This window comes from Oncorhynchus nerka, linkage group LG28, assembly GCF_034236695.1.
Source record: "Oncorhynchus nerka isolate Pitt River linkage group LG28, Oner_Uvic_2.0, whole genome shotgun sequence".
NCBI classification, from domain to species: domain Eukaryota; kingdom Metazoa; phylum Chordata; class Actinopteri; order Salmoniformes; family Salmonidae; genus Oncorhynchus; species Oncorhynchus nerka.
This window is the reverse complement of record NC_088423.1, coordinates 24,696,079-24,721,729: the sequence shown is the minus strand read 5'-3', so window position 1 is coordinate 24,721,729 and position 25,651 is coordinate 24,696,079. Positions and strand designations below refer to the sequence as shown.

The 25,651-nt window shown below is 41.7% G+C and overlaps 1 protein-coding gene across 4 annotated transcripts in view; it reads right to left on the bottom strand.

Moving 5' to 3' along the window:
• LOC115113033 (1-acyl-sn-glycerol-3-phosphate acyltransferase epsilon-like) overlaps positions 1-25,651 on the bottom strand; it is an 89,969-nt gene that overhangs the window by 27,761 nt on the left and 36,557 nt on the right. For 2 of the 4 annotated variants that reach the window (XM_065012714.1, XM_065012715.1), the window contains one exon: positions 24,037-24,705. The exons of 1 other annotated variant lie outside the window; for it this stretch is intronic. In XM_065012714.1, the coding sequence (XP_064868786.1) occupies positions 24,440-24,705 (266 nt within the window). In that variant the 3' untranslated portion in view covers positions 24,037-24,439. Of the gene's footprint in view, positions 1-906; positions 4,014-4,484; positions 4,609-24,036; positions 24,706-25,651 lie in introns of those variants that run through there. One more of the 4 variants, XM_065012716.1, reaches the window with a different exon arrangement.

The window sequence follows — 25,651 nt, the reverse complement described above, 5'->3', positions numbered from 1 at the left end:
AGAGCTGTCATTGTCTGCTTATATGCCCCCTTTATTTATCCTACGGTTCCGACTTGGTGTAAAGGGAGAACACTAAGAACGGCCCATGTTCTGAATTCTGTCGCTGTACATTTCAAAAGTGCTAAACAAATAGTTATATTGACTACGTCCGTCCTAGCTCGCTTAATGGCTTAAACAAAATTATGAACTGCCTCTTATCCGCTTGTTGTCCCCTTATTCCATAGTTTGTACATCTCAATTTTCATTAGAAACCACATTTGTTTAAACAAGTCATCCATATCAGCAGTTTTTTTTTAAAGGCAATAAATGAGGCTGAATTGAACTGTTTCGCTGCCAGATAAGGCTCCGCTGATAGCCAGGTGTAGCAGCGGTAAGATGTTGGGACAGCTTTATGTAGGCCGTTTGTGGACACTGTCAATGTTATAGTGCAATTAATGTATTGTTTAGTGGCTTTGCTGGCATGCATCCCACTTATTTTTTTGCCCCACCAAGATTTACATGCTAAAATCACCACTGCCTATTTGATACATTTGGGTTAACTTGCACGTGTCAAACAACACATACCTTTGTGGAAAGGTAGAAATAACAAGGGGTCGTTTTTTGAATGATCGGACAGTGAAACCAAAATAAATTGGTAGCTAGCTGGTGAGACTTATTTATTTCCCAATTAATTTGGTGATGAAGCTGGTTTCCCAAGTCGTTCAGACGGTGCTAACTGCTCATACCGGCGGCACGAGCTAGCTAAACAGATGGCTCTGTAGAGCATCTGTGAAGTCACACACTCAAGAAGGCTCAACCAATCACCCAACAGGTACTATGTTGACTGATGAATATTCAGGATATTGACTGCACCCTTCTCGTTCAACCAGTTTTCAACCAACTAAAAAGTAAGAAATTCAATTCAAATTATTTTGAATGTCATTCCTTTATTACTAAAGTCTCAAAAACACAAATGAACACAAGCATGTTTGAATCATCACTGAACAAGTTTATGGTTTCTGATCAGGTTCAGTTATGTGCTATAGGGTAAAGGTGAGTACATAAGGTCGAAGTACATAAGTATGTCTCTTTGGCTGCACTGCATTAACAAGTATTAAAGGTCAGGCATAAGAGCAGCACAATCTTCTGAACGTTCTAAGCAGCGCATTAGATAGTTTTAGAGGGACATTGTGAAATTAACATAAAAAATACAAATCTATTCAATCAACATGCAAAGATTATAAACTTCAGAGCCTTCATTCCATATTTTTTTTAGGAATGTTTGATCTGTAGCGATGGCAGCGGTAAAGTCCCAGTACTACAACATTTCAGCAATACAGTCTATCCATGTACATATCAGAAAATAAACACATTTGATAATTTTAAAGAAAATACCTGAATTTCAAAGTAGACTTGAAACAAACTTCAAAGTGAACAATATACCATTGGAACCGAGCTGAATAGTAACATTTGTGATTCTGAACTTTTTATACAAAGCCATTTGGTAGACATTTCGAACAGCACTGCATGTGGGTGCGTTTGGTAGCCAGGATTTATTTTTTGACCAGTGATATACAAAAGCATGATACATTATCATGCTGTCAAGTAATAACAGAATAAAATAGAGACTTGAAGCTTTACGCCAGTGTATGAAAAAGACATGGACATAAAAATAAAAAAAAACTCCTCTTAGCTTGATGAAACACCAAGAGGTACTTTATTTACCACAAAACATTTCAAATATTAAAACATTACTTTAGAAATTCCACAAGTTTCTCAAAATCAAGTGCTTTAAAACAAAAATATTCCAGCATATACTACAGCCCACCAAAAGCTCATGAACTGTGGCGCTGCGGTCTAAGGCACTGCGTCACTAAAGACCCTAGTTCGATTCCAGGGTGTATCACAACCGGTCGTGATTGGGAGTCCCATAGAGCAGCGCACAATTGGCCCAGTGTCACCCAGGTAGGCCATTAATGTAAATAAGAATTAGTTCTTAACTGACTTGCCTAGTTAAATAAAGGTTAAATAAAATAAACTAAAAAAACTGAAGACAGACCAATAAACTGTGGTGTGCAGAACAGTTCAAGTGCTGTCCAGTAGAGGGAGTCCCAGTGCAGTCATTACATGCCGTCCTCAGTAGAAGCGAAGCCAAGGACTGACTAACTCCTACAGAAGGTGGACAATTGGCACAATAGTTTCTACAATAATTGTTTTATTATTTACAATCAGCTTGTTTGCTTTTTTAATCAAATTGACAGAATTAAACAAATTGAATGAAGTAACGTTTTAACTGTTTTGTCGTTACACATTGTTATTAAAGGAAGGATAAGTAAGCGAGGCCTTGGCGTGGCAGTTGCTATTACCACTGCCTAATTAAATCCTTATCGGAAGAGTCCTTTAATAAATAAGCTAAGAATAGCGTCATGTAAAAGTGAGTGGAAAAAGTCATGTTTATATTATGAAAAACAATGGGCATAGTATTTTTTTGTTATAGTGATGCATATTATGCAGTTGGCTTTGTATACAAAGAAATATTAATTATATATAGGGATCCTCTACAGTTGGCCTTCTCAATACATAGCTATCCATACCCCTTGTGTAATCTATAACATGGCATAAAGGCAGTGTACACAAAATTTCCTCTGAATAACAAGCTGTACCAACAGAATTGGTTTTAGAAAATCTAATGAAAATGTAGTACACTTGCCATCTTTAGGTCAACTACAAAAGACAATACAATATTGGTTCTTCAGGTAGAGCAGACAGGACATTGACCTGATTACAGACGTGTTGCTCCACCTAAAATACCTATTCGATACCCCTGCACTTGTATGTAGTTTGGCAACAATTTGTGGAACTTTTGCAACAACTCAAACAAGTAAAACAAATACAGCAGACACCTTGGAACTTGGCATTAAAAAAAGAGAACATTAAACATGTATGGCTAAGTAACCATCACTAAAGACCTAAACCCTACATCACCCTCATGAACATATCAATTGGATAAACACTAATCACTCTTTTTTTAATGAGTACTGAATATTAAATCTGTTCTCTAATGCTGAGTTCACATGCTTCTTAGAATAGTAAACTCGAAGCTAGCTTACTGGGAAGCTCAGACTCAGAGTATGATATATGTTATTGTTCCATGTGAACTCCCCACTCCTATTTACTACTTGGAAACTCGTTTTTGGATGTTGTAAACTCAGTTCTGAACATTCTGGGAGCTTTTGGGGAGTTTCTCTGTCCCGAGATGTCAATAATTCCAAGAGCACATGAGCGCAGCATAACATCTCAAACGGAGAGCTGAACTTAACTCTAGTCAACTAATGAAAGATTACATCATGTTGAAAAGGGATGCTGGACACTGGACATGCAAAAGTACAGAATTGGCTACATTTATTATGTAACAGGCCTAAAGGGTTTAGGGAAGAAATCTATCGAGTCATACTTTATGGCTGAGATAAAGGGGGAAATTCAAGAAAGAAATATGCCTCATTTCAACATCCCCTATTTATATTTTTCTCGCCTTATCTGGATGCAAGTTCTGATGCACACAACAATAGAGCAAGAAACAAGCAGCACAAGAAACAAAACGGCTTCTCTCTCCCAATCTCTCTTACAGCTGTTTAGTTAGGAAATGAGCCATACATTTGGACAGAATTGTAGAAGCCCATAAACCTTAACAGCAACAAGTGCTTTGTTAGAAGAAAAAAAAACACACTCACCTGCTTGATGGGTGAGTGAAAGGGCAAGGTCTTTCCATACTCAGAGCAAATGGCATGATGACCACCACAAGCTTCCTATGGACTAACATTCACCCAGAGCTATCCCAACAGAGTCCCATACACCCAGTTTCGGACATAGAGTTTCCTGCCAGACTCCGTCATCAGCATTGGCAGTGTTAGCCCCCTCCCAAAAATAGCAGCGATGGCAACATCTTCATAATACTCAGATGGGACCTTTGACCTTCTCCAGGGAATTTGCCTTTTTTGTCTGGATCCTCAGACTCATAGAAAGTAGTCAACATCCTGTGGATAAAGAGAAGGTTCATTTTAGAGTTAACACATATCCCCAGTTTGTGTATAAAATTAACCAATCATACCAATTGATAACTGTAATTGTCAGTTCTAGGTTTGCAAATATTCACTAATTCCGAGATCTTCCAGAAATTATGGTTGAAAAATTCACGGCATCAAATGAGAATAACCAAGAAGTCCGGACTCCTCCAATCAGATTTTCCCATAAACCTGGATATTCTGTGCACAGTTTTATTGTGTAGTCAGGGCACTCATATGATTGAATGAGCAATCAAAACAGACCAGTTCTAACATCCTTAAAATTAACATTGCAGTCCACCATTTGAAGTGGTGGCAACAGTTCTGATTAATTTTCCTAACATGAACTGAACCTTGGCCTACACGTGGAAATTGTGTATAGCAGGTTGGTCAGTGTCGTAATGTCAGACAGGGTTAGAGAGAGGAGGATAGGAGGATACTCACTGGTCCTTGATCTCAAATCGCTTGTGCAGCCACCCACGGAAAAACACAGACTCCGGAGGAATTTCCTTTATGTCCACACGTTCAAAGTGGATGTGAACTCTTGGAGATTCCTTACACAGGAATTCTATCAAACAGAGAAAACATGAATGAGAGACAGAACACCACGAGGAAGAGCATAGGAGCCGAAGGCCACGTAGTCAGCCATCAAATCAAAAGTGTGTTCAACAGGTTGTTTATGAGGCACCATGTAGGTTCAGAAGATTATGGATGTGACCCTAAATTCTTCCGTCCTCCAACTCCAAATTAGGGAATTAAGCGACTACAATTTGCACTCAGGTGGTTTCCCCCATAATTTCCAAAACACTATAATCTGAGCATAATTTGAATTCCCAGTTTAAGAAACTATAGAATACTCAAGAGCCCTGCCTGCTGTGTTTTTCTTATAGGCCCTCAGATTAGCCTATAGGCCTATTCTTAATCATGGCATTTATTTGGCATTTTCATATGACTCAACCAATCAGCCAGATCCACGAGGGCAAAGGAATCATTAAAATCCTTATTGCACTCTACTAGTTGGATTGCATCATGAAAACCTCCTGGGATATAAGAAACCCCAAAGACCCCAAATCACATCAGGCCAGATCAGCCTTTGCTGTGGCCGCACTCCTAGTCTCCTTCACACTTTTCAGATTACGAACATACCAGTACCGAATCTTTCTCCGTGTTTCTTTGATATCGGTGCTCAAATGTCACGAGCTCTCTCTTTCCACCTATCGTCCTTTGCTTGCTTGTCCGAATACAACCGCATTGAAGGGTTGTAAAGGTTCTCGTATCGTCTCACCAGCTCACACAGACACTCCTCCAAACTGGACAGGCAATGGCGTTTAGCAAACCTCAGAATAAACGTCCATCTCTTCGTCTCTATAAGGAATGATACTTCGGGTCTCAATTTCCAGGTAGGAAATTGCAACTATAGTTTTCCTCCACAGAAAATGCATTAATCCAACACATTTGGCAGAAAATAGCTTAATTTTCATCAGATGACAAGAGAAGTGCAATGCTATTTGGCTGGCAGCCACAAAAGAAAATGAAGCAAGGGCATTTTTTGTTGTTGCAAAAACAATGCATGGCCATCACATTTCTAATGCTTATCATAGAAAGAATGTAGCCAATGTTTTGCTAAAAATGAATCTTGTATTTTACCTGAGAAAAGCAGGCTACATCGAAAAGTACCGGAGAAATGTCGCTACACATCAGTCCAGCACTGATGTCTGCTGATCGAATGCCTGTTCGTGAATGTCGAGCAGAAATTACAATAAAAAGCATTTTAGATCTGCGTTTACAAAACACAGCAAGATAATTCTTAAACGTTTAGTTTTTTTTCCTGAGTGAAAAACACAGAATTCTGCGTTAATCCCGAAGTTTAATTTGCTAGTTATCGACGTAATTGGCTGAATTGAGAGGCGGGGCATTATGTACCGCTAGCGTTCTGCCATCTGCAATCTGCCACTGCTATCTTGATTTCCTTGCGTTTTTTCTAATCTCAGTCTGCTCCTCCCTCCTCTTTTCTGAGCAGAGCAGGCAAGCCCGTTGCCCTAGCAATTCCAGACTCCACACAGTGTGTACACATGCTGCTCCAGGGCCAGTACAGTTCTTCCGTCAAACAAGCATGCATCAACATTTTGTTAATTTGCACAATGTCTCTTGTTCACATTCACTTGTAAAGGTAAAAAAAAAAAAGACATTCGGTAGCACCTACCTACACTACAGTTCAAAAGTTTGGGTCACCTAGAAATGTCCTTGTTTTTGAAAGAAAATCAACTCTTTTGTCCATTAAAATAACATCAAATTGATCAGAAATACAGTGTAGACATTGTTAATGTTGTAAATGACTATTGTAGCTGGAAACAGCAGATTTATTATGGAATTTATACATAAGCGTACAGAGGCCCATTATCAGCAACCATCACTCCTATGTTCCAATGGCACGTTGTGTTAGCTAATCCAAGTTTATCATTTTAGAAGGCTAATTGATCATTAGAAAACCCTTTTGCAATTATGTTAACACAGCTGAAAATGGTTGTGCTGATTAAACAAGCAATATAACTGGCCTTCTTCCCAGGTGGCGCAGTGGTCTAGGGCACTGCATTGCAGTGCTAACTGTGCCACCAGAGATTCTGGGTTTGAACCCAGGCTCTGCCGCAGCCGACCGGGAGGCTCATGGGGCGACGCACAATTAGCCCAGGGTTAGGGAGGGTTTGGCCGGCAGGGATATCCTCGTCTCATCGCCCACTAGCGACTCCTGTGGCGGACCGGGCGCAGTGCACGCTGACCAGGTCGCTAGGTATAGTGTTTCCTCCGACACATTGGTGCAGCTGGCTTCCGGGTTGGATGTGCGCTGTGTCAAGAAGCAGTGCAGCTTGGTTGGGTTGCATTTCGGAGGACGCATGGCTCTCCCGAGTCCGTACAGGAGTTGCAGCGATGAGACAAGACAGTAACTACTAATTGGATACCACGAAATTGGGGATAAAAATAAATAAAAATAAAATAAATGTAAACCCCTTTAACTGGCCTTTAGACTAGTTGAGTATCTGGAGCACCAGTTCGAATACAGGCTCAAAATGTCCAGAAACAAATAACTTTCTTCTGAAACTATTATTTTTCTGAGAAATGAAGGCTATTCCATGCAAGAAATTGCCAAGAAACTGAAGATCTCATACAACGCTGTGTAATACTCCCTTCACAGAACAATGCAAACTGGCTCTAACCAGAATAGAAAGAGGAGTGGGAGGCCCCGGTGCACAACCGAGCAAGAGGACAAATACATTAGTGTCTAGTTTGAGAAACAGACGCCTCTCCAAGTCCTCAACTGGTAGCTTCATTAAATAGTACCCGCAAAACACCAAACGTCAACAGTGAATAGGTGACTGTCGGGATGCTGGAGTCCTCTGTCCAGTGTTTGTGTTCTTTTGTCAATCTTAATTATTTCTTTTTATTGGTCTGTTATTTTCTTTGCAACCCTGCCTAGAAGGCCAGCATCTCGGAGTCGCCTCTTCATTGTTGACGTTGAGACTGAGCCGATGCCAGATGGTGAGGAAAGGCATCACCTTCGCCACGCTGACCCTCAACACAGGGGTGTGTGCTTAGCCCCCTCCTGTACACCCTGTTCACCCACAACTACGTGGCTACGCACAACTCCAACACCATCATCAAGTTTGCTGACGACTCGATGGTGGTAGGCCTGATCACCAACGAACCTGCTGTTTTAGTCTCTCTACCTCTCTCCACTTCTGAATGCTTGGCTATGAAAAGCCAACGGACATTTACTCCTGAGGTGCTGACCTGTGGCACCCTCTACAAACACAAATTATTATTTGACCCTGTTGGTCATCTATGAAGGTTTGAACATCTTGAGGAACGATCTGACCTTAATGGCCATGTACTCTTATAATCTCCACCTCGTACAGCCAGAAGAGGACTGGCCACCCCTCAGAGCCTTGTTCCTCTACAAGGTTTCTTCCTAGGTTCCTGCCTTTCTAGGGAGTATTTCTACATCTGCATCAGCTTCTACATCTGCATTGCTTGCTGTTAGGGGTTTTAGACTGGGTTTCTGTATAAAGCACTCTGTTACATCTGCGGATTTAAAAAGGGCTTCATAAATACATTTGAACATGGCTGCAGTGGAGCAGTTCCTCGGTGTCCAAATCACAAAAAACTTCAAATAGTCAAAACACACAAGATCGCGCCTCTTCCCCCTCAGGAGGTTGAAAAAGTTTGGCTGTACCATTGAGAGCATCTTGACAGGGTGCATCACTGCCTGGTATGGCAATAGTACCGCCCTCGATTGCATGGTTCTACAGAGGGTAGTACGGACAGCCTAGTACATCACTTGGGCCGAGCTCCTTGCCATCCAGGACATCAATATCAGGCGATGTGAAAGGAAGGCTCGGAAAATCGTTAACTCCAACCCCAACCCATAGACTATTCTCTCTGCTTCCACATGGCAAGCGGTACCGTTACATCAAGTCTGGCACCAACAGGCTCTTGAACAGCTTACATGTTTGACTGAAGAACTGTACTGGCCCTGGAGCAGCATGTGTACACACTGTGTGGAGTCTGGAATTGCTAGGGCAACGGGCTTGCCTGCTCTGCTCAGAAAAGAGGAGGGAGGAGCAGACTGAGATTAGAAAAAACGCAAGGAAATCAAGATCAGGACTAAGACTGAAAAATAGCTACACAGAGTTAACCTTGGATCTTTATTGACCTTTTAGTATCACACTCACAGGACCCGACACACACCATCATCTCCTCACTCACACATAATATGCACATACTTTTATACTGACTCTCCACACACGCACACCTACAAGCTGCTGTTACTCTGTTTATCTTATATCCCGATGCCTAGTCACCTTTCCTCTATACATATCTACCTCCATCACTCCCGTATCCCTGCACAATGTAAATATGGTATTGGAACTGACCCTGTATATACAATTGAAGTCGGAATTTTACATACACTGTAGCCAAATACATTTAAACTCAATTTTCACAATTCCTGACATTTAATCCAAGTAAAAATTCCCTGTTTTAGGTCAGTTAGGATGACCACTTTATTTTAAGAATGGGAAATGTCAGAATAATAGTAGAGTGATTTATTTGAGCTTTTATTTATTTCATCACATTCCCAGTGGGTCAGAAGTTTACATACACTCAATTGGTATTTGGTAGCATTGCCTTTAAATTGTTTAACTTGGGTCAAACGTTTTGGGTAGCCTTCCACAAGCTTCCCACAATAAGTTGGGTGAATTTTGGCCCATTCCTCCTGAGAGCTGGTGTATAACAGAGTCAGGATTGTAGGCCCCCTTGCTCGCACACGCTAATTCAGTTCTTCACAAATTCTCTAGGATCGAGGTCAGGGCTTTGTGATTGCCACTCTAATACCTTGACTTTGTCCTCAAGCCATTTTGCCACAACTTTGGAAGTATGTGTGGGGTCATTGTTCATTTGGAAGACCCATTTGCGACCAAGCTTTAACTTCATGACTGATGTATGGAGAGGTTGCTTCAATATATCCACATCATTTCCTCATGATGCCATCTATTTTGTGAAGTGCACCAGTACCTCCTGCAGCACATCAGAATCTTCTAAAGCCATAACATCAGTTTCAGGAATTTTCCAAGCTGTTTAAAGGCACAGTCAACTTAGTGTATGTATACTTTGACCCACTGGAATTGTGATACAGTGAATTACAAGTGAAATAATCTGTCTGTAAACAATTGTTGGAAAAATTACTTGTCAAGCAAGAAGTAGATGTCCTAAAAGAATTGCCAAAACCATAGTTTGTTAACAAGAAATTTGTGGAGTGGTTGAAAAATTTGTTTTAATGACTCCAACCTAAGTGTATGTAAACTTCCTAGGGTAGCCTAGTGGTTAGAGCGTTGGACTAGTAACCGAAAGGTTGCAAATTCGAATCCTCGAGCTGACAAGGTACAAATCTGTCGTTCTGCTCCTGAACAGGCAGTTAACCCACTGTTCATAGGCCGTCATTGAAAATAAGAATTTGTTCTTAACTGACTTGCCTAGTAAAATAAAAGGTAAAAAGTGTGTATACACACACACACATACAGTACCAGTCAAAAGTTGGCACCTAGTCATTCCAGTTTTTTTTCTTTACCATTTTCTACATTGTAGAATAATAGTGAATACATCAAAACTATGAAATACATATGGTATCATGTAGTAACCAAAAAAAGTGTTAAATCAAAATACATTTGATAGAGATTCTTCAAAGTAGCCACCCTTTGCCTCGATGGCAGCTTTGCACACTTAGTAAATAGTCTAAATAAATTAAAACCCTTGAATAATTAAGTGTCCAAACTCTTGACTGGTACTGTATATAAATACATAAAATGCTGCCAGCTGTTTCCTGATTGACAGGCTGAGAAATGCTGCCTGCCAGTCTGTCTCATCCTGAAACGTTCATTACATTACAGCTGGAGATCGAATTTGAATACTGAAACAATCTTGCAAATGTTAGAGGCAGACAGCAAGGTTTATTTTAACCGCCGCTGTTGAAAACTAAATATTAGTCTAAAAGAAATGTGAGATGTCTAGATGCTTTTTACAGTGGAGATCAAGTTAATAAATTGGGGTTCTAGGCTGGGTTTCTGTACAGCACTTTGTGACATCAGCTGATGTAAGAAGGGCTTTATAAATACAATTGCCTGGCTGGACTGATGAGCCAGTGGATTGCAAAGTCAGATGGAGGTAAATAGGCATTTTAATGCCGTAGATTTAGCTGGTGGTAACTTGTGGAATAAACACGGGCTGGGATGTGGTTTTAACCAATCAGCATTCAGGATCAGAACCACCTTTATAAAAGAGTAAAAACACCAGGAAATCTGCTCAAGTGATTTTAATTTAAGAAATCTGTTCAAGTATTCCCATACATAATAGAAAGAAATGTTAACGTATACAAATGTAAGCAAGGTTTGAAATTATTGTGTTAGTCAAATATATGTTTGGGCTTCTTGGTCAATTTTCAGTCTACAGGAGAGAAATGGTGAGGATACAGCACAAAATCCCAGCGGATGGTGGCTGTATTACATACAGATCTGCAGTTCCTGTCAGTGTCTTGATGGCGATGTATTGGACGTGTCACTTCTTGGTAGAAGAGGTTACTGAAATTTTTCTTGATTATACATTGTTTAAAAGCTAACAGTAGTGGGTAAGTGCTCAACATATATAATCAGTAACCTATAACGATCATTTTACAAGCGCTGTTTGGCGCAATGGTAACGCATTTGAATCGCAGACATGATTCATGAAATCTCATTCTAACCAAAAACGGGGCATGTTAAATATAAATACATTATGATTTAGTTTCAGTATCAGAATTTATTTTATGATTTTGTTTGCAGTGCATACACTCTGGCAGCTAACCGCCAGTTCACCCTATGAACACAAGGGAGAATTGGACGAGGTGAATGGCGAGCCATCCCTGCGCATGCAGTCTCTTCCATAAAGCGCAAGTGGCATTTATATAGGGTTTGAGTTTGAATAAAACCAGTAAATTTAGTAAATCTACCGTGCTGTAATGTTTTCAAGACATAGGCATAATTTGAGTGATTACATTTCTTCAGCCCCATCCCTCAGTTTTTTACCGAAAGAGGAGCAGGAAGAACACTTTGTTATTATTTCAACTGCTGATTGCCGCTTTAAGAAGTTAAATTGTAGATTAAATACCAAAATGTTACAGATACTATAAAAATGTCACATCACTCACACAGTTAGTGAATACACAGCATAGCAAAAAATTTAGAAATCCCTTTCTACATCAAAATAATAACCAGTGGTTATGGAGTTAATTTGTACAGCCTGGCACTATACAGTTCATGTTTGAATTACTACATGTTGTTGCCAACTTCATGGTCTGCACCTAACCTCACTCTCTTCGACGCAATACCACAGACCAGGGGTTCTTCAACTTTTTCAGCCTGGGAGACAAATTAGAAACTGATTTTTCCTGGGTCCCAAACCTCGGAAACTATATGTAAATACATTCCCTTATGGCTAAAACAAATGCAATATAGACAAACAAATAACAATGAAATGGAAACAACCATTTATATTGGTATTTTTACCCAATAAACTCTTTACATAACTGTCTAGGTTGGAACTGTTGCTGTTAAAAAAACGAATCATTTTCATTCTGAACTGGAATAAACAGATTTTTCACACACACAGATACAACCCTAAGTAACAGTACAGATTTAAAATCCAGGCCTACTGTACATCTTGCTGTAGAAAGTATTGCTGAAAAAAGTATAGGTTGGAGGCCTGATCATTATTCTTCATTTGTAGCTTGCTTTGGCTAATGTTAGCGATTAGCTGTGTACAAGCCCAGGGGATTGTTTGAAAGAGAAACTCATATCTCCTACTATGAGAGATAGTACTCCATTATTTTCACTGACAACAATGCCTTGCTAGCCGACTTACTTTTCCACTGTCGAAGTACTGTTTCCTGAAGCATTCTGCTCTGTTTTGAAAGAACTACATGGGTTTACGGTCATGCTGTGGCTGTTTGGTCAGGACGTTGTTTTTTTACCCCTTTTTTTCTCCCCAATTTCGCGGTATCCAATTGGTAGTAGTTACAGTCTTGTCTCATCGCTCCAACTCCCGTACGGACTCGGGAGAGGCGAAGGTCGAGAGCCATGCGTCCTCCGAAACAACCCAACCAAGCCGCACTGCTTCTTGACACAATGCACATCCAACCCGGAAGCCAGTCGCACCAATGTGTCGGAGGAAACACCGCAACCTGGTCAGCGTGCACTGCGCCCGGCCCACAACAGGAGTCGCTAGTGCGCGACGAGACAAGGATATCCATGCCGGCCAAACCCTCCCTAACAACGACGACGCTGGGCCAACTGTGCGCCGCCCCATGGACCTCCCGGTCGCGGCCGGCTGCGACAGAGCCTGGGCTAAAACCCGGAGTCTCTGGTGGCACAGCTAGCTAGCACTGAGATGCAGTGCCTTAGACCACTGCGCCACCCGGGAGGCCTCAGTACATTTTTTAAAGGGTGAATCAGCTTTAATATTGAGGAAAGATTTTTGCTTCCATCGATGTAATTGTCTGCATCATTTCCAATCACCCATACATTTTGAGTATATATATATATATATATATATATATATATATATATATATACATACATATACACTGCTCAAAAAAAAGGGAACACTAAAATAACATCCTAGATCTGAATGAATTAAATATTCTTATTAAATACTTTTTTCTTTACATAGTTGAATGTGTTGACAACAAAAATCACACAAAAATGATCAATGGAAATCAAATGTATCAACCGATCTGGAGGTCTGGATTTGGAGTCACATTCAAAATTAAAGTGGAAAACCACACTACAGGCTGATCCAACTTTGATGTAATGTCCTTAAAACAAGTCAAAATGAGGCTCAGTGGTGTGTGTTGCCTCCACGTGCCTGTATGACCTCCCTACAACGCCTGGGCATGCTCCTGATGAGGTGGCGGATGGTCTCCTGAGGGATCTCCTCCCAGACCTGGACTAAAGCATCCGCCAACTCCTGGACAGTCTGTGGTGCAACGTGGCGTTGGTGGATGGAGCGAGACATGATGTCCCAGATGTGCTCAATTGGATTCAGGTCTGGGGAACGGGCGGGCCGGGCCAGTCCATAGCATCAATGCCTTCCTCTTGCAGGAACTGCTGACACACTCCAGCCACATGAGGTCTAGCATTGTCTTGCATTAATTAGGAGGAACCCAGGGCCAACCACACCAGCATATGGTCTCACAAGGGTTCTGAGGATCTCATCTCTGTACCTAATGGCAGTCAGGCTACCTCTGGCGAGCACATGGAGGGCTGTGCGGCCCCCCAAAGAAATGCCACCCCACACCATGACTGACCCACCGCCAAACCGGTCATGCTGGAGGATGTTGCAGGCAGCAGAACGTTCTCCACGGCGTCTCCAGACTGTCACGTCTGTCACATGTGCTCAGTGTGAACCTGCTGTCATCTGTGAAGAGCACAGGGCGCCAGTGGCGAATTTGCCAATCTTGGTGTTCTCTGGCAAATGCCAAACGTCCTGCACGGTGTTGGGCTGTAAGCTCAACCCCCACCTGTGGATGTCGGGCCCTCATACCACCCTCATGGAGTCTGTTTCTGACCGTTTGAGCAGACACATGCACATTTGTGGCCTGCTGGAGGTCATTTTGCAGGGCTCTGGCAGTGCTCCTCCTTGCACAAAGGCGGAGGTAGCGGTCCTGCTGCTGGGTTGTTGCCCTCCTACGGCCTCCTCCACGTCTCCTGATGTACTGGCCTGTCTCCTGGTAGCGTCTCCATGCTCTGGTCACTACGCTGACAGACACAGCAAAACTTCTTGCCACAGCTCGCATTGATGTGCCATCCTGGATGAGCTGCACTACCTGAGCCACTTGTGTGGGTTGTAGACTCCGTCTCATGCTACCACTAGAGTGAAAGCACCACCAGCATTCAAAAGTGACCAAAACATCAGCCAGGAAGCATAGGAACTGAGAAGTGGTCTGTGGTCATCACCTGCAGAACCACTCCTTTATTGGGGGTGTCTTGCTAATTGCATATAATTTCCACCTGTTGTCTATTCCATTTGCACAACAGCATGTGAAATGTATTGTCAATCAGTGTTGCTTCCTAAGTGGACAGTTTGATTTCACAGAAGTGTGATTGACTTGGAATTACATTGTGTTGTTTAAGTGTTCCCTTTATTTTTTTTGAAGAAAAAAATATATATACAAACTTTTTTTCAGAATTATTCCCCGCAAGCCCTTACCACCCCTCCCCTAAATGGAGTAAACTAACAATCAATAGCACTTTAGGCTTCTACCTTCAGTTTATACACATTTTCCAGACAATCTATTTTACAAGTTATATTTTGTTTTATTTGTAACTGTACTATTTCACAACATTTCTGAACCTACATATGTTTTACATTGGTCATCTTGTTATTAGTCCCACCCTTCAGCTCCATTCAACCCCTCCCATCTAGCTCTTAACACCATCCATTTTGGATTTCTATTTGCCAAATATTCTCAACTGTGCTGTGATGCTTCACAAAAGTACTGAACTTTTATATTCTCATAGCTTCTACAGATTGTAAATGAAATTTTAAAAAATGCAAAAATAATTATGTTATTGATTGACTGACTTTTCAAATGACCCAGTATTGCAATCTGCAGCGTTAGTTCTAGGTAAATGTTGCAATTTTTCAGCCATTCCTGGACCTGTGACCAAAAACGAGCTACATATGGACGGTACCAAAATAAATGATCTAATAACTGCCTCCTCACAGCAAAATCTGCATAGCTGGGATTATTGCATCCCCCATATGACAAAAAAAATGTCCTCTCACTGTCAACTGCGTTTATTTTCAGCAAACTCGTGTAAATATTTGTATGAACATAAGATTCAACAACAGACAAACTGAACAAGTTTCACAGACATGTGACTAACAGATATTGAATAATGTGTCCCTGAACAAAATCAAAAGTAACAGTCAATGCAGCTGGTGGCCACACCAGATACTAAGTAGTGCAGTGCATCTCCACATCATGGACTGCACCAGTCTTGCCAGTTCTTGCTGTGAGATGTTACCCCACACTTCCAAAGGAACCTGAAAGTTCCCGGAAATTTCTGGGGGGAATGGTCTTATCCCTCACCCTCCGATCCAACAGGTCCCAGACGTGCTCAATGGGATTGAAATCCGGGCTCTTCGCTGGCCATGGCAGAACACTGACATTCCTGTCTTGCAGGAAATCACACACAGAATGAGCAGTATGGCTGGTGGCATTGTCATGCTGGAGGGTCATGTCAGGATGAGCCTGCAGGAAGGGTACCACATGAGGGAGGAGGATGTCTTGCCTGTAACGCACAGCGGTGAGATTGCCTGCAATGACAACAAGCTCAGTCCGATGATGCTGTGAAAAACCGCCCCAGACCATGACGGACCCTCCACCTCGATTCCGCTACAGAGTGCAGGCCTCGGTGTAACGCTCCTTCCTTCGACAACAAACGCTAATTGACCGACATCCCTGGTGAGACAAAACCGCGACTCGTCAGTGAAGAGCACTTTTTGCCAGTCCTGTCTGGGCCAGCGACGGTGGGTTCGTACCCATAGGTGACGTTGTTGCCAGTGATGTCTGGTGAAGGCCTGCCTTACAACAGGCCTACCATCCCTCAGTCCAGCCTCTCTCAGCCTATTGTGGACAGTCTGAGCACTGATGGAGGGATTGTGAGTTCCTGGTGTAACTAGGGCAGTTGTTGCCATCCTGTACCTGTCCCGCAGGTGTGATTTTCGGATATACCAATCCTGTGCAAGTGTTGTTACACATGGTCTGCCAATGCGAGGACGATCAGCTGTCCGTCCTGTCTCCCTGTAGCGCTGTCTTCGGCGTCTCACAGTACAGACATTGCAATTTATTTCCCTTGCCACATATGCAGTCCTCATGCCTGCTTGCAGCATGCCTAATGCACGTTCACGCAGATGAGCAGGGACCCTGGGCATCTTTCTTTTGGTGTTTTTCAGAGTCAGTAGAAAGGCCACTTTAGTGTCCTAAGTTTTCATAACTGTGACCTTAATTGCCTACTGTCTATAAGCTGTTAGTGTCTTAACCATTCCACAGGTGCAAGTTCATTAATTGTTTATAGTTCATTGAACAAGCAGGGGAAACAGTGTTGAAACCCTTTACAATGAAGATCTGTGAAGTTATTTGGATTTTTATGAATCATCTTTGAAAGACAGGGTCCTGAAAAAGTTGAGTTTATTTTATATTTTTGAATCTGGCGTTGTTGTGTGTCAATTCATAATCCATGTGCCATGGAATAGGTACATCGAAAATCTCTTCCCAACTATTTTGCAATTTATATGGCACAGCTGTCAATTTTTTGGTCCTTAAATGAAATTGGTATACATTTTTATTTATCACAATTTTCTTTAACCATTTATGGTCTTTAATGCAGGGCCGGCAGACAACTTCCGTACCCCCCCCCTTACACTTAACCACAATATTTGATTTATTATTTGTTCGGTCTTTTCAGGTGGATTAAACTGAAATTGCAACCAACTTTCTAAGGTTTGTTAAAAAAAAACAATATTTTGGAGATGATTTAGTTTTCAAACAACCGAAGGTAAGCAGTTGTAATCTGAATAAATGGAAAAAGACCATTCTAGAACATGGGGTGAGACTTTCCTACCAATTTACTGGAGAACCATGTCAGATTTAAGTATAACTTTTGTACGACTGTCGCCTTTAGTGAGAGGTCTAATGCTTTAATATTTTATCATTTCCGCCCTCCAAATTCATATTCGTTATATAAATAGGCCCTTTTAATTTTGTCTGGCTTGCCATTCCAAAAAAAAGGAATATTTTTTGTTAATATAATTTAAGAAGCAGGTCAATAGGTGTAGGCAAAACCATAAGCAAATAGGTACACCGATGTCTAGAGTTAAAATCTGGGTGATTTTTTCCCACAAATATACAGGTATTTTCCTTTCCATGGTAGCAATATCTCATCTATTATTGCTAATTGTCTATAAAAATTTATTGGAGTGAGAATTTTTTTTCTTCGGGATATGTATACCGAGTATGTCTTAATCCCCGTCAGACCATTTTATTGGTAAACTACACAGTAATGTAAAAGTTTAATTTTTTAGTGATCCAATACTTAGTTATAATTTGGTTAATCCAGAGTAATCCAGAGAGGTTAGCAAAAGTATCTAGATCCTCTATGAGAATGTGGAGGGATTCTAATTGTGGTTTTAAAAGAAAACATGAATCAGCGTACAATGACACCTTTGTTTTTAAGCCACAGATTTCTATCCCTTAATATTATTGTTGGATCTAATTTTAACACCTAACATTTTGATGGCAATAATATATAGATATGCCGAAAGTGGACAACCTTGTTTTAATCCTCTTGACAGTTTAAAACTTTGAGACATAGCCATTATTTACTATTTAACACCTAGGGTAACTATACATAACTTTAAACCATTTTATAAAAGAGATGCTCCAAAATTGAAATATTATAGGCATTTATATATAAACTCGTCATACTTTATCAAAAGCCTTTTCAAAATCAGCTATGAAAACCAGGCCTGGTGTCCCCGAAATTTCATAGTATTCCAGTACTTGTCTTATATTATCTCCAATGTATCGTCCATGTAAAAAACCTGTCCGATTAGGATGAATAGTATCTGACAATACCTTTTTAATTCTATGTGCCAAGCATTTAGCGCAAAGTTTTTGCATGACAACACTGAAGTGTTAGAGACCTCCATTTTTATTTTATATACACACCACTTGGATCCTGTTTCAGTAATAATGAAATCAGACCTTGTTGCGTGTCCGATAATCTACCATTAATATAGGACTGGTTAAAAAAAATGCTAATAATGGTCTTCTGAGTATATTAAAAAATCTGGTATACTTCCACTGGTATGCTATCCAGGCCTGGAGTTCCCGGATTTAAAGGCTTTAATTGCATCAAGAGGTTACTCCTCTGTAATTTGGCCTTCACATGAGTCTTTCTGTACAGATGTTAATTTTACATTATTAATAGGAAACAAATCTATACAATTAGCTTTGGTTAGTGGAGATTGAGGAGACTGAAACAGAAACATTCTTAAAGTACTTCCTCTTTCAAAATATCATTCGGTGATTCATGCGGGACTCTATTTTTTGGTAACATTTCTATGTCTTTGATAATATGGACTCTTGATCTAAATTGCTTTTGTTTTATAGAGGAGCACTGAATTGCATGGCCTCTAAAGGCACATTTAAGTGTCCCATACAATAAGGGGGATCTGCTGTACCTATGTTAAGTTGGAAAAAGTAAATTATAAATGATCCTGTCCTAGTTATAAACAAGTTATCATCCAGTAGGCTTTGATTACATTTCCAATATCCTCGTCCACGTGGAAATTCTGTAAGAGTTATATATATCAAAAGTTAGCGTTGATAATCACATAATTTAGCTATATATATATATATATATATATACACACACACACACACACACGGTTCTACAGTAATATCTATATATATATATATATTATGTGATTATCAGACCACATTCTGTCTCCCTATCAACACAAAATATTGGTGCCAGAGAGAATGACAAAGTAATCAAGATGACTAGCTTGATTAAGCCTCTCTCACTAGGTCGGGGTATTTAAGCTAGAGGTCGACCGATTATGATTTTTCAACGCCGATACCGATTAAAAAAGCCGGTGCCGATTAAATCGGCCGATTTTAAAAAATGTATTTGTAATAATGACAATAACAATACTGAATGAACACTCATTTTAACTTAATATAATACATCAATAAAATCAATTTAGCCTCAAGTAAATAATGAAACATGTTCAATTTGGTTTAAATAATGCAAAAACAAAGTGTTGGAGAAGAAAGTAAAAGTGCAATATGTGCCATGTAAGAACGCTAACGTTTCAGTTCCTTGCTCAGAACATATGAAAGCTGGTGGTTCCTTTTAACATGAGTCTTCAATATTCCCAGGTAAGAAGTTTTAGATTGTAGTTATTATAGGACTATTTCCCTCTATACCATTTGTATTTCATATACCTTTGACTATTGGATGTTCTTATAGGCACTTTAGTATTGCCAGTGTAACAGTATAGCTTCCGTCCCTTTCCTCGCTCCTCCCTGGCCTCGAACCAGCAACACAACGACAACAGCCACCATCGAAGCAGCGTTACCCATGCAGAGCAAGGGGAACAACTACTAGAAGGCTCAGAGCGAGTGACGTTTGAAACGCTATTAGCGAGCGCTAACTAGCTAGCCATTTCACTTCGGTTACACCAGCCTCATCTCGGGAGTCGATAGGCTTGAAGTCATAAACAGCGCGATGCTTGACGCAAAACGAAGAGCTGCTGGCAAAACGCACGAAAGTGCTGTTTGAATGAATGTTTACGCACCTGCTTCTGCCTACCACCGCTCAGTCAGATACTTGTTTGCTCAGTCAGATTATATGCAATGCAGGACATGCTAGATAATATCTAGTAATATCATCAACCATGTGTAGTTAACTAGTGATTATGATTGTTTTATCTAAGATAAGTTTAATGCTAGCTAGCAACTTACCTTGGCTTATTGCATTCGCGTAACAGGCAGTCAGTCTCCTTGTGGAGTGCAATGAGAAAGAGGCAGGTCGCTATTGCGTTGGACTAGTCAACTGTAAGGTTGCAAGATTGGATCCCCCGACCTGACCCACCGTTCCTAGGCCGTCATTGAAAATAAGTGTGTTAACGGACTTGCCTAGTTAAATAAAAAAAAGTATAATTATTAATCTTTTTTTTATATATATAAAAAAAAAAATTGCGGCCAAAAATTGTTATGAAAACTTCAGAATCGGCCCTAAGTTAATCAGCTATTCTGATTAATTGGTCGACCTCGAATTTAAAGCCTCCATATATCCACTAACTCCAATATATCCATGACGTTCATGATTTCCTGAAGTGCCCGAGGGTGATAGTGTGATTTATTTTACGGTCCATAGGTGTTTAAAACCATATTTAAAATCTCCCACTATAATAATAGTCTAGAGCTGCTTGTAGAGTTGATAAATTCTTATATTTTCAAAGAAGCTTGGATCATCATTATTTGGACCGTATATAAGCCATATCTGTTATTTGTCCAATAACATATTTAAAATAATCCATCTACCTTGATGATCTGTTTGGACAATAGAATCGAAACTTATGTTCGTAAACGTACCATTAAAAAGTAACATGATGATTGAGTGTCTATATAGCTGTACTGTTACGGATACAGTTATCCTATGTGTGTGTGTGTATCCTGTGTGTGTTTCTTTTCTCTCCTTCTCCCCTCACAGGTGAAAATCATCACTCCCCAATCAGTCAACAATCAATCATCAATCAGAAGACACACCTATTTCCTATCCTATCACAGTTCCTTCCCCATGGTTTAAAAACCCCATCATTTGTTTGCTCTAGAGCTCAATCTCTCTGTAAATGCCATGTCTGTAGGTCTCTGTGTTTCACTCTCTTTTGTTTAAGCACCTCATAGCACTTTGTCATCACCTGTGAGTATTGTTTTTGGTTATGGTGTTTGTTTGTTGCTGGTGGGAAAAGGGGGAAACCAAGACAAGTCGCCCATGGGCATACACTACCCGTAGGTGAACTTTGTTAAATACACTAGTTAGAACTGGGCGGACCACCCACTGTATTTTTGGTTAGTTAGTTAGCTGTTGTTAAAGTAGGCTAGTCTAGCTTAGGGGTGTTTTTGAATACTTATTGTTTCTTTTCTTGGGTCCAGCTCAGCCCCTTTTCCTGCTCCCCCCATTACCGTGTGTTTATAAATAAACCTAGAGTTTGACGGTAGATTTCTGTTTGTCGTGGTTATTTCGTGCACACTTTTACTTTGTCACAATAATAATTTGCATGAGTTATGTTACGGGTCTCATTACCATCCCCCCTAGACTGTCGGGCCAAAAGGGATTCGTAACATGTACCATATTTGCATTGCTGCCAAGTAAACCTCCAATTGGTCCCCACTATTCCACCAGCTCATCCAGAGTTGGGTTGTCATCCCAATGTCCGGCAGACCACCGCCAACCCCCCGGATCCCATAGCCCCCGGACCCATCCTTCGAAAAGAGCACACAGTGCCACCCATAGAAAAGAAGCAGATCAAGCGCCAAATGCATTTTAATCACCCTCACTTCGATTTGTATTTTTTAATAGCCATTAAAAAATTATATATTTATATTTTTAAATCCTGCATCTTATTTTTCATAATAAGCTATTAATATTTGTAGTAACGTGGGCAATTTATGCAAAGGATTTCTCACCAGTTTCGCCATTACCAAAATTACATTATGGCAAACAATTATTGCGAATCATCCTACATGGTCCCGAACATATTTTTTTCCCTCAGTTCTGGGATACCTACACACTCAACCATAGACTCAGATTATCAACAGTTGCACCATCCCAGAGCCAACTCAAGAAAGGTCTTGATTTACAAATGCATATACAGTTGCAGCTGTATGAGAAGGCTTGTAAAACTGCGCAAAAGAAATGGGCAGAAACGGGGAGATTTGATTAACCATTGTCACGTCCTCGATGGAGGTCAGATATACACCTGTGTCGTGTCGTTTTATAATTTTTTTTAGTTGAGACTCATTAAATCAAACTTTATTGGTCACATGCGCCGAATGCAAAAAGTATAGACATTACCGTGAAATGCTTACTTACAAGCCCTTAACCAACAGTGCAGTTCAAGAAGAGTTAAGAAAATATTTACCAAATAAACTAAAGTAAGAAATAATAAAAACAAAAACATAACAACGAGGCTATATACAGGGGGGTACAGGTTAGAGGTAATTTGTACAGTCGTGGCAAAAAGTTGAGAATGACAAATATTATTTTTCACAAAATTTGCTGTACCATGATATACTCCAGAATGTTATGAAGAGTGATCAGATGAATTACAATTAACTGCAAAGTCCCTCTTTGCCATGCAAATGAACAGAACCCCCCAAAAAACATTTCCACTGCATTTCGGCCCTGCCACAAAAGGACCAGCTGACATCATGTCAGGGATTCTCTTGTTAACTCAGGTGTGAGTGTTGATGAGGACAAGGCTGGAGATCACTCTGTCATGCTGATTAAGTTCAATTAACAGACTGGAAGCTTCAAAAGGAGAATGGTGCTTGGAATCATTGTTCTTCCTCTGTCACCCATGGTTACCTCCAAGGAAACACATGCAATCATCATTGCTTTGCACAAAAAGGGCTTCACAGTCAAGGATATTGCTGCCAGTAAGATTTCACCTAAATCAACCATTTATCGGAACATCAAGAAATTCAAGGAGAGCGGTTCAATTGTTGTGAAGAAGGCTTTAGGGCAGGGGTGTCAAACTCAAATACCCAGTGGGCCAAAATGTAAAACCTGAACAAAGTCACGGGCCAACATTGAACAAATTAACATTTACATTTAAGTCATTTAGCAGACGCTCTTATCCAGAGCGACTTACAAATTGGTGCATTCACCTTATGACATCCAGTGGAACAGTAGTGCATCTAAATCTTTTAAGGGGGGGGGGGGGGTGAGAGGGATTACTTTATCCTATCCTAGGTATTCCTTAAAGAGGTGGGGTTTCAGGTGTCTCCGGAAGGTGGTGATTGACTCCGCTGTCCTGGCGTCGTGAGGGAGTTTGTTCCACCATTGGGGGGCCAGAGCAGCGAACAGTTTTGACTGGGCTGAGCGGGAACTGTACTTCCTCAGTGGTAGGGAGGCGAGCAGGCCAGAGGTGGATGAACGCAGTGCCCTTGTTTGGGTGTAGGGCCTGATCAGAGCCTGGAGGTACCGTTCCCCTCGCAGCTCCGTAGGCAAGCACCATGGTCTTGTAGCGGATGCGAGCTTCAACTGGAAGCCAGTGGAGAGAGCGGAGGAGCGGGGTGACGTGAGAGAACTTGGGAAGGTTGAACACCAGACGGGCTGCGGCGTTCTGGATGAGCTGTAGGGGTTTAATGGCACAGGCAGGGAGCCCAGCCAACAGCGAGTTGCAGTAATCCAGACGGGAGATGACAAGTGCCTGGATTAGGACCTGCGCCGCTTCCTGTGTGAGGCAGGGTCGTACTCTGCGGATGTTGTAGAGCATGAACCTACAGGAACGGGCCACCGCCTTGATGTTAGTTGAGAACGACAGGGTGTTGTCCAGGATCACGCCAAGGTTCTTAGCGCTCTGGGAGGAGGACACAATGGAGTTGTCAACCGTGATGGCGAGATCATGGAACGGGCAGTCCTTCCCGGGAGGAAGAGCAGCTCCGTCTTGCCGAGGTTCAGCTTGAGGTGGTGATCCGTCATCCACACTGATATGTCTGCCAGACATGCAGAGATGCGATTCGCCACCTGGTCATCAGAAGGGGAAAGGAGAAGATTAATTGTGTGTCGTCTGCATAGCAATGATAGGAGAGACCATGTGAGGTTATGACAGAGCCAAGTGACTTGGTGTATAGCGAGAATAGGAGAGGGCCTAGAACAGAGCCCTGGGGGACACCAGTGGTGAGAGCACGTGGTGTGGAGACGGATTCTCGCCACGCCACCTGGTAGGAGCGACCTGTCAGGTAGGACGCAATCCAAGCGTGGGCCGCGCCGGAGATGCCCAACTCGGAGAGGGTGGAGAGGAGGATCTGATGGTTCACAGTATCGAAGGCAGCCGATAGGTCTAGAAGGATGAGAGCAGAGGAGAGAGAGTTAGCTTTAGCAGTGCGGAGCGCCTCCGTGATACAGAGAAGAGCAGTCTCAGTTGAATGACTAGTCTTGAAACCTGACTGATATGGATCAAGAAGGTCATTCTGAGAGAGATAGCGGGAGAGCTGGCCAAGGACGGCACGTTCAAGAGTTTTGGAGAGAAAAGAAAGAAGGGATACTGGTCTGTAGTTGTTGACATCGGAGGGATCGAGTGTAGGTTTTTTCAGAAGGGGTGCAACTCTCGCTCTCTTGAAGACGGAAGGGACGTAGCCAGCGGTCAGGGATGAGTTGATGAGCGAGGTGAGGTAAGGGAGAAGGTCTCCCGGAAATGGTCTGGAGAAGAGAGGAGGGGATAGGGTCAAGCGGGCAGGTTGTTGGGCGGCCGGCCGTCACAAGACGCGAGATTTCATCTGGAGAGAGAGGGAGAAAGAGGTCAGAGCACAGGGTAGGGCAGTGTGAGCAGAACCAGCGGTGTCGTTTGACTTAGCAAACGAGGATCGGATGTCGTCGACCTTCTTTTCAAAATGGTTGACGAAGTCATCTGCAGAGAGGGAGGGGGAGGGGATTCAGGAGGGAGGAGAAGGTGGCAAAGAGCTTCCTAGGGTTAGAGGCAGATGCTTGGAATTTAGAGTGGTAGAAAGTGGCTTTAGCAGCAGAGAGAAGAGGAAAATGTAGAGAGGAGGGAGTGAAAGGATGCCAGGTCCGCAGGGAGGCGAGTTTTCCTCCATTTCCGCTCGGCTGCCCGAGCCCTGTTCTGTGAGCTCGCAATGAGTCGTCGAGCCACGGAGGCGGGAGGGGAGGACCGAGCCGGCCTGGAGGATAGGGGACATAGAGAGTCAAAGGATGCAGAAAGGGAGGAGAGGAGGGTTGAGGAGGCAGAATCAGGAGATAGGTTGGAGAAGGTTTGAGCAGAGGGAAGAGATGATAGGATGGAAGAGGAGAGAGTAGCGGGGGAGAGAGAGCGAAGGTTGGGACGGCGCGATACCATCCGAGTAGGGGCAGTGTGGGAAGTGTTGGATGAGAGGGAAAAGGATACAAGGTAGTGGTCGGAGACTTGGAGGGGAGTTGCAATGAGGTTAGTGGAAGAACAGCATCTAGTAAAGATGAGGTCGAGCGTATTTCCTGCCTTGTGAGTAACCTTTTAATATGGACCCAAACAAGTTTTGCTTTAACATTGAATATGGAACAAGCATCGCTTATTACCATACAATATATAACAATATGCAAAATCGAATTTCAAATGAAAAAACACATCAATGGCATTCATTTATTAAATAAATAAAATTTAAAAAAAATTGTTTGCCTCTTTTCTATTTGCAGCCTTCTGATTTAAATACCAAAATAAACTTTTTCCAC